This window comes from Bombina bombina, chromosome 2 (genome assembly GCF_027579735.1).
Source record: "Bombina bombina isolate aBomBom1 chromosome 2, aBomBom1.pri, whole genome shotgun sequence".
NCBI classification, from domain to species: Eukaryota; Metazoa; Chordata; class Amphibia; order Anura; family Bombinatoridae; genus Bombina; species Bombina bombina.
The window spans coordinates 754,479,465-754,489,090 of record NC_069500.1 but is presented as its reverse complement, the minus strand read 5'-3'; the positions used below and the strand labels follow the sequence as shown (position 1 = coordinate 754,489,090).

The window sequence follows — 9,626 nt, the reverse complement described above, 5'->3', positions numbered from 1 at the left end:
GGACCATGGCTTTTGTGTAGGATGCGACTAAGGAAATGTCAGGAAAGACCTACTAGAACAGCTGAACTTTATTCGGGGTTAATCAGAGGCACTTTAAATTATGGCAGGTGTGTGATGACTCTTATTTAATATGGTTTTGAATGTGATTGCTTAATTCTAAACACAGCTACATCTCCAGTTATAAGTTTTTTGTTTACTTCCCTCCACCTTAAATATTTCAGTTTGTAGTTCATAGGTCACATTAAAAGGTGGAAAAAGTTCTGAAATGATTTATCTTTGTCTAATTTTTTTACATCACAGAAACCTGACATTTTAACAGGGGTGTGTAGACTTTTTATAGTGTGTGTGTGTGTATATATATATATATATATATATATATATATATATATATATATATATATATTTCTATCTATATATCTTGCACTATATCTCTCTCTCTATATCTATCTATATCTATATATCTCAGCACTTAATTTTGACAAAAACAACAAACCATTCAGAATAAAATAACACCAGAGCTTTAATTTAATTGGTTTTATTTCTTAATCCCTGGTATTAATTAAATAACATTATTTAGGGAGGGGGCAAGTGTGGTTATCAGTGCATGATATAAAACAAAAATATAAAAGGCAAAAGGTAGGAATTCCTGGCATTATAAATACTCAAACCCCATCCTTCCATCCTGAGTACCTGTAGAGAGGGGTTGTCCTCAAAAGGGGAAAGCACCAAAAGCAGCAGCTATGGAACATTAGTACCCCCTGCTCTCCAATGGTTATTAGTAGTAAGATTCTTGATTCTGTTGAGTTCCATGCAAGGAATGGAGGGAAGTAAATCCAGTGATTCAAAGTCCCCTCCTAAAGAAATCTGGTGTGATAAAGAACCCCATTCTGCCTGCAATATGAGGAGATACAAGCCCCCTGTGAAAGAGGTCAGTTCAAAGAGAATGGTGTCCTCACTGTTGTTTGGGTTTCCATGAAACTTTCTGCACAAGTTTGTAAAGGATTCCAAAGTTCTAAAAGAGGATGAGGGGAAAAAAAAAAAAAAAAAAAAGTTAAAAATCATATAAATCTGACCCTTAGGGGCTTGGAATACCTAGTAATACATTATAAAGAGGTACACTGAACGAGTGAGCATGCATCCAGTTTGCTTGTTTGGAGTGATTGACAGGTGGAATTGCCCATCGAAGCTCTTGAGCAATCAAATTCTGCCAAGAGGAGCTGCATCACAAGTGGATATTGTAGGAGTGCAGGCTCTCTGCTTGTTAACTTGTTTTCTCTTTAGTATTGAAAACTAAATGAATAAAAAATATATATCTAAAGTGGCGTTCACTTATTAGGTTTCCTGTATATCGGTACTTACTTGTACGGCAAAGTAGGATAGACCGAGGTAAGCTGCAATACACAGAGCTAAGAGTAGATCAAATATAGCTGGTTTCACTCTGCAATATATAAGAAGATGGAACACTTTTATAATCAGCTACCTATAAAAACATAATTTATGCTTACCTGATAAATTTATTTCTCTTGTAGTGTATCCAGTCCACAGATCATCCATTACTTGTGGGATATTCTCCTTCCCAACAGGAAGTTGCAAGAGGATCACCCACAGCAGAGCTGCTATATAGCTCCTCTCCTCACTGCCATATCCAGTCATTCGACCGAAACAAGCCGAGAAAGGAGAAACCATAGGGTGCAGTGGTGACTGTAGTTTAATTAAAATTTAGACCTGCCTGAAAAGGACAGGGCGGGCCGTGGACTGGATACACTACAAGAGAAATAAATTTATCAGGTAAGCATAAATTATGTTTTCTCTTGTTAAGTGTATCCAGTCCACGGATCATCAATTACTTGTGGGATACCAATACCAAAGCTAAAGTACACGGATGATGGGAGGGACAAGGCAGGAACTTAAACGGAAGGAACCACTGCCTGTAGAACCTCTCTCCCAAAAACAGCCTCTGAAGAAGCAAAAGTATCAAATTTGTAAAATTTGGAAAAAGTATGAAGCGAAGACCAAGTTGCAGCCTTGCAAATCTGTTCAACAGAGGCCTCATTTTTAAAGGCCCAGGTGGAAGCCACAGCTCTAGTAGAATGAGCTTTAATCCTTTCAGGAGGCTGCTGTCCAGCAGTCTCATAGGCTAAACGGATTATACTCCGAAGCCAAAAAGAAAGAGAGGTTGCCGAGGCCTTCTGACCTCTCCTCTGTCCAGAGTAAACAAACAGGTTAGATGTTTGGCGAAAATCTTTAGTAGCCTGTAAGTAAAACTTCAAGGCACTGACTACGTCTAGATTATGCAAAAGACGTTCCTTCTTTGAAGGATTAGGACATAATGATGGAACAACAATTTCTTGATTGCTATTCTTGTTAGAAACCACCTTAGGTAAAAACCCAGGTTTTGTACGCAGAACAACTTTATCTGAATGAAAGATCAGATAAGGAGAATCACAATGTAAGGCAGATAACTCCGAGACTCTTCAAGCCGAGGAAATAGCCATCAGAAAAAGAACTTTCCATGAAAGAAGTTTGATATCAATAGAATGAAGGGGTTCAAATGGAACCCCTTGAAGAACTTTAAGAACCAAGTTTAAGCTCCATGGAGGAGCAACAGGTTTAAACACAGGCTTAATTCTAACTAAAGCCTGACAAAATGCCTGAACGTCTGGAACTTCTGCCAGACGCTTGTGTAAAAGAATAGACATAGCAGAAATCTGTCCCTTTAAAGAACTAGCTGATAATCCTTTGTCCAAACCCTCTTGGAGGAAGGACAATATCCTAGGAATCCTAACCCTACTCCATGAGTAATTCTTGGATTCACACCAATGAAGATATTTACGCCATATCTTGTGGTAAATTTTCCTGGTGACAGGCTTTCGTGCCTGTATTAAGGTATCAATTACTGACTCGGAGAACCCACGCTTTGATAGGATCAAGCGTGCAATCTCCATGCAGTCAGTCTCAGAGAAAGTAGATTCGGATGATTGAAAGGACCTTGTATTAGAAGGTCTTGTCTCAGAGGCAGAGTCCATGGTGGAAAGGATGACATGTCCACTAGGTCTGCATACCAGATCCTGCGTGACCACGCAGGCGCTATCAATATCACCGATGCTCTTTCCTGTTTGATTTTGGCAATCAGACGAGGGAGCAGAGGAAACGGTGGAAACACATAAGCCAGGTTGAAGAACCAAGGCGCTGCTAGAGCATCTATCAGTGCCGCTTCTGGGTCCCTGGACCTGGATCCGTAACAAGGAAGCTTGGCGTTCTGGCGAGATGCCATGAGATCCAATTCTGGTTTGCCCCAACGGAGAACCAATTGAGCAAACACCTCCGGATGGAGTTACCACTCCCCGGGATGAAAAGTCAGACGACTTAGAAAATCCGCCTCCCAGTTCTCTACACCTGGGATATGGATCGCTGACAGGTGGCAAGAGTGAGTCTCTGCCCAGCGAATTATCTTGGAGACTTCTGACATCGCTAGGGAACTCCTGGTTCCCCCTTGATGGTTGATGTAAGCCACAGTCGTGATGTTGTCCGACTGAAATCTGATGAACCTCAGTGTTGCTAGCTGAGGCCAAACCAGAAGAGCATTGAATATTGCTCTTAACTCCAGAATATTTATTGGGAGAAGTTTCTCCTCCTGAGTCCATGAGCCCTGAGCCTTCAGGGAGTTCCAGACTGCACCCCAAACTAGAAGGCTGGCATCTGTTGTTACAATTGTCCAATCTGGTGTGCGAAAGGTCATACCCTTGGACAGATGGGCCCGAGATAACCACCAGAGAAGAGAATCTCTGGTTTCCTGATCCAGATTTAGTAGAGGGGACAAATCTGTGTAATCCCCATTCCACTGACCGAGCATGCATAAATGCAGCGGTCTGAGATGCAAGCGCGCAAATGGCACTATGTCCATCGCCGCTACCATTAAGCCGATTACTTTCATGCACTGAGCCACCATGGGGCGCGGAATTAAGTGAAGAACACGGCAAGCATTTAGAAGTTTTGATAACCTGGACTCCGTCAGGTAAATTTTCATTTCTACAGAATCTATTAGAGTCCCTAGGAAGGAAACCCTTGTGAGAGGAGATAGAGAACTCTTTTCTTCGTTCACTTTCCACCCATGCAACCTCAGGAATGCCAGAACTATCTCTGTATGAGATTTGGCAATTTGAAAGCTTGACGCCTGTATCAGGATGTCGTCCAGGTAAGGAGCCACCGCTATGCCTTGCAGTCTTAGGACCGCCAGAAGTGAGCCCAGAACCTTTGTAAAAATTCTTGGGGCTGTAGCCAACCCGAATGGAAGAGCTACAAATTGGTAATGCCCGTCTAGAAAGGCAAACCTCAGGAACTGATGATTCTTGTGAATCGGAATGTGAAGGTAGGCATCCTTTAAGTCCACTGTGGTCATGTACTGACCCTCTTGGATCATGGGTAAAATGGTTTGAATAGTTTCCATCTTGAATGACGGAACTCTGAGGAATTTGTTTAGGATCTTTAAATCCAAAATTGGTCTGAAGGTTCCCTCTTTTTTGGGAACCACAAACAGATTTGAATAAAACCCCTGTCCTTGTTCCGTCCGCCGAACTGGATGGATCACTACCATTACAAAGATCTTGTACGCAGCTTAGGAATACCTCTTTCTTTATCTGGTTTGCAGATAATCTTGAAAGGTGAAATCTCCCTTGTGGAGGAGAAGCTTTGAAGTCCAGAAGATATCCCTGAGATATGATCTCCAACGCCCAGGGATCATGAACATCTCTTGCCCACGCCTGGGCGAGAGAGAGAGAGAGAGTCTGCCCCCTACTAGATCCGTTGTCTGATAGGGGGCCGCTCCTTCATGCTGTCTTAGAGGCAGCAGCAGGCTTTATGGCCTGCTTGCCCTTGTTCCAGGACTGGTTAGGTTTCCAGGCCTGCTTGGATTGAGCAAAAGTTCCCTCTTGTTTTGAAGCAGAGGAAGTTGATGCTGCACCTGCCTTGAAATTTCGAAAGGCACGAAAATTAGACTGTTTGGCCTTTGATTTGGCCCTGTCCTGAGGAAGGGTATGACCCTTACCTCCAGTAATGTCAGCAATAATTTCTTTCAAACCAGGCCCGAATAAGGTCTGCCCCTTGAAAGGAATGTTGAGTAATTTAGACATTGAAGTCAGATCAGCTGACCAGGATTTCAGCCATAGCGCCCTACGCGCCTGGGTGGCGAATCCGGAATTATTAGCCGTTAGTTTAGTCAAATGAACAATGGCATCAGAAACAAGAGTTAGCTAGCTTAAGAGTTCTAAGCTTGTCAACAATTTCAGTCAATGGAGCTGTATGGATGGCCTCTTCCAGGGCCTCAAACCAGAATGCCGCCACAGCAGTGACAGGCGCAATGCATGCAAGGGGCTGTAAAATAAAACATTGTTGAATAAACATTTTCTTAAGGTAACCCTCTAATTTTTTTATCCATTGGATCTGAAAAAGCACAACTGTCCTCAACCGGGATAGTGGTACGTTTTGCTAAAGTAGAAACTGCTCCCTCCACCTTAGGGACAGTCTGCCATAAGTCCCGTGTAGTGGCATCTATTGGAAACATTTTTCTAAATATAGGAGGTGGGGAAAAGGGCACACCGGGCCTATCCCACTCCTTATTAATTTCTGTAAGCCTTTTAGGTATTGGAAAAACATCAGTACTCACCGGCACTGCATAGTATTTATCCAGCCTACACAATTTCTCTGGCACTGCAATTGTGTCACAGTCATTCAGAGCAGCTAATACCTCCCCAAGCAATACACGGAGGTTCTCAAGCTTAAATTTAAAATTAGAAATCTCTGAATCAGGTCTCCCCGATTCAGAGACGTCACCCACAGACTGAAGCTCTCCGTCCTCAGGTTCTGCATATTGTGACGCAGTATCAGACATGGCTCTTACAGCATCTATGCGCTCTGTATCTCGTCTAACCCCAGAGCTATCGCGCTTGCCTCTCAATTCAGGCAATCTGGATAATACCTCTGACAGGGTATTATTCATGATTGCAGCCATGTCCTGCAAAGTAATCGCTATGGGCGTCCCTGATGTACTTGGCGCCATATTAGCGTGCGTCCCTTGACCGGGAGGCGAAGGGTCCGACACGCGGGGAGAGTTAGTCGGCATAACTTCCCCCTCGACAGACCCCTCTGGTGACAATTCTTTTATAGATAAAGACTGATCTTTACTGTTTAAGGTGAAATCAATACATTTAGTACACATTCTCCTATGGGGCTCCACCATGGCTTTTAAACATAATGAACAAGTATCCTCTGTTTCAGACATGTTTGTACAGACTAGCAATGAGACTAGCAAGCTTGGAAAACACTTTAAAGCAAGTTAACAAGCAATATAAAAAACGTTACTGTGCCTTTAAGAGAAACAAATTTTGACAAAATTTGAAATAACAGTGAAAAAAAGGCAGTTACATACACTGTAAAAATTTTTTTAGTGTAACAAGTCAGCAGAGCATTGCACCCACTTGCAAATGGATGATTAACCCCTTAATAACAAAAACAGAATAATAAATGACAAAAACGTTTTTTAAACAGTCACAACAACTGCCACAGTCTACTGTGATTGTTACCCTCCTCAAACACGACTTTGAAGCCTTTTGAGCCCTTCAGAGATGTCCTGTATCATGCAGAGGGAAGCGGAATGTCTGTCAGTATTTTTATCTGCACAGAAAAGCACTAAAAAAGGCCCCTCCTACTCATATTACAACAGTGGAAAGCTCCAGGAAACTGTTTCTAGGCAAAAATCAAGCCAGCCATGTGGAAAAAAACTAGGCCCCAATAAGTTTTGTCACCAAACATATATAAAAAAGATTAACATGCCAGAAAACGTTTTATATTACACTTTTATAAGAGTATGTATCTCTGTTAATAAGCCTGATACCAGTCGCTATCACTGCATTTAAGGCTTAACTTACATTAATCCGGTATCAGCAGCATTTTTCTAGCAAATTCCATCCCTAGAAATATGTTAACTGCACATACCTTATTGCAGGAAAACCTGCACGCCATTCCCCCTCTGAATTTACCTCACTGCTCAGAATATGTGAGAACGGCAGTGGATCTTAGTTACTTCTGCTAAGATCATAGAAATCACAGGCAGATTCTTCTTCTAATTCTGCCTGAGATGAAACAGTACACTCCGGTACCATTTAAAAATAACAAACATTTGATTGAAGTTAAAAAACTAACTATAATACACCACTCCTCTTACTACGTCCATCTTTGTTGAGAGTTGCAAGAGAATGACTGGGTATGGCAGTGAGGGGAGGAGCTATATAGCAGCTCTGCTGTGGGTGATCCTCTTGCAACTTCCTGTTGGGAAGGAGAATATCCCACAAGTAATGGATGATCCGTGGACTGGATACACTTAACAAGAGAAATATGAATTAAGTGAGCTGTCTGTGCTCTTCACAATCCTTCCTAATAGTAAGGACCCAGTACTGCAATCTATATGCACGGTCAGATAAATATACTTTTAAATTATGAAAAATTGGTGCATGCACATTATATATTGTAGGAGAAATCTGATTTGTTAAGTCTTCTAAATGATTAAACACAAAATTGTACTGAGCAGGTTTCCCCAAATGATAACTCACCTGTATGCATTCATTGTCTGTTTTAATTGGTCATAAAACACAAAATCAGGGTCTCTGGAAAGCAGAAACAGAAGAGAAGGAAGAGATTGAGAAAGAGCCAACATGAAAGGACTATTTTAATAATGAACAAGGCGAATACAGATAGAAACAGAGCTGCTTGACCCCAAAGGCTTATTAGAAACATTACTGCATGGATCCTCTAGTCAATTTATGGTTTCATTGCTATATTTGCTAGGCCTTGAGCATTCCCTTTAAATCAACATTGTCAGGCTTATATTTCTAAGTGTTAAAACTGAATTTCAGAGGTTTCAATTAAGACGGTTTACCTTGTAAGCACAGGGAAGAAAAGTAACATATGAATTGTTTCTTATCTTGGTTTTTATATTCAGATAGTTACAAAAAAAAGTAATTGCATATGTTTCAGTGACTCTTATTGTATTGTCTTTTCATACACAGAGTGACTCTTCTCCAGCTCCCATATTCATTGATTTTTTTGTAGGCTACCGATTTTGAAAAAGGATAGCTGTTGTTAACGAGTTGTGGAATTTGTGAGACTTCATAATTTAAATTTGTTTAGACACCTATAAGCAAGTGCTACCCAGTGTACTGAACCAAAAATAGGCCGGCTCCTAAGCTTTACATTTCTGCTTTTTCAAATAAAGATACCAAGAGAACAAAGAAAAAAATAGGAGGAAATTTGAAAGTTGCTTAAAAAAATGCATTCTCTAACTTCAAGAAAGAAAAAAAATTGGGTTCAGTATCCCTTTAAATTTTGACTTTCATGTCCCTTTAAGATCACATGGAGGATGTAACTTTTTTTTACATTAAAATAACTAATTTTTATACCTATTGATTGCTGCAGTGTGTTGGAACTTAAGAGTAAAAGTGTATTATTATTATTATTATAATAAAGCCTTGGTTAAAGTATAAACAAAGCAATTTAGCACTAAAAACAATATGACATATGGGAATAGTTAAAGGGACAGTTTACTCAAAAATTTTCTCCCCTTTAATTTGTTCCCAATGATCCACTTTAACTGCTGGAGTGTATTAAATTGTTTACAAGTAGCTCCTTTACCCTTATATTGGCATTTGAAATGGTTAATTTAGCATGTGGTATCCCCACCTATTCTGAAAGTTTGTGGCCGCGCGTACCAGCTATAGATAAGCTTTGTAAACACAGCCAGCAAAAGAAATTACACTCCCAGTGTGATAAAGCAGAGATAAGGTAATAACATGTTGATTTTCCATTGTTCTTTCAAAGTATTGGTATTTGTTTTAAGGACAGATATAAGATAAAGAAGCAGGTATATGTGTACAATGTGATACAGTAATGAGATCTGATTATACCTACAAGCTCAACCTATTTTATTAGGCTGTGGCTTCAAAACACAAAATCAGAGCTTTAATATACAGAAATAAACCTTAAAAACTAATTTTCATACATTTTTTTACTCTGCAGTTGGTAAAAAAAAAGCAATTGTAAACACATTAAGGGAAAAACTATTTTACAGTATACTGTCCCTTTAAAGACTAGAGGGATGCCTATTTTCATTATTCATTGGTGAAACAAATGCTGAAAATGTTTCAGATTTAGAGTAAAAGTGCCACACACAAATATCTGTGCAAATACAGATGTGTGTGTTGGACTTTTACTCTAATAAATCTGGTGCTGAAATGAGCTGAATGCTACAGACCATAGCCATTTTTGTTATTGGTTACACTAATGAATGATGAAAACCAAATTTATGCTTTCCTGATAAATTGATTTATTTCATTATGGTAGGAGTCCACATTCATACATTTAAAAAATGAAACTAATTTTAACATTTTGTTTCGAATTTTGAATACTTTCATAACTATCTATAAAATTTAATATTATATTAAAAATTTTCTAATTTGAATATTGCATAATTCAAATTGAATAGATATGTTTGTAACAGTATTTCTAATTCTCTATTAAAAAGTAATTAGAATTATGCAATATTCGAAATAGAAAAATTTGAATCAATATAGGTTTCT

The 9,626-nt window shown here is 39.6% G+C and overlaps 1 protein-coding gene across 1 annotated transcript in view; it reads right to left on the bottom strand.

The window, feature by feature from the left end:
• Nucleotides 1-519: 519 nt before the first annotated feature.
• Nucleotides 520-9,626, bottom strand: part of NCLN (nicalin) — a 79,094-nt gene continuing 69,987 nt past the window's right edge. Inside the window, exons 13-15 of the mRNA XM_053702865.1 lie at nucleotides 7,605-7,658; nucleotides 1,360-1,438; nucleotides 520-1,012 (exon numbers count right to left, since the gene is read on the bottom strand). Of these exons, the coding sequence (XP_053558840.1) occupies nucleotides 953-1,012; nucleotides 1,360-1,438; nucleotides 7,605-7,658 (193 nt within the window). The 3' untranslated portion in view covers nucleotides 520-952. The remainder of the gene's footprint in view (nucleotides 1,013-1,359; nucleotides 1,439-7,604; nucleotides 7,659-9,626) is intronic.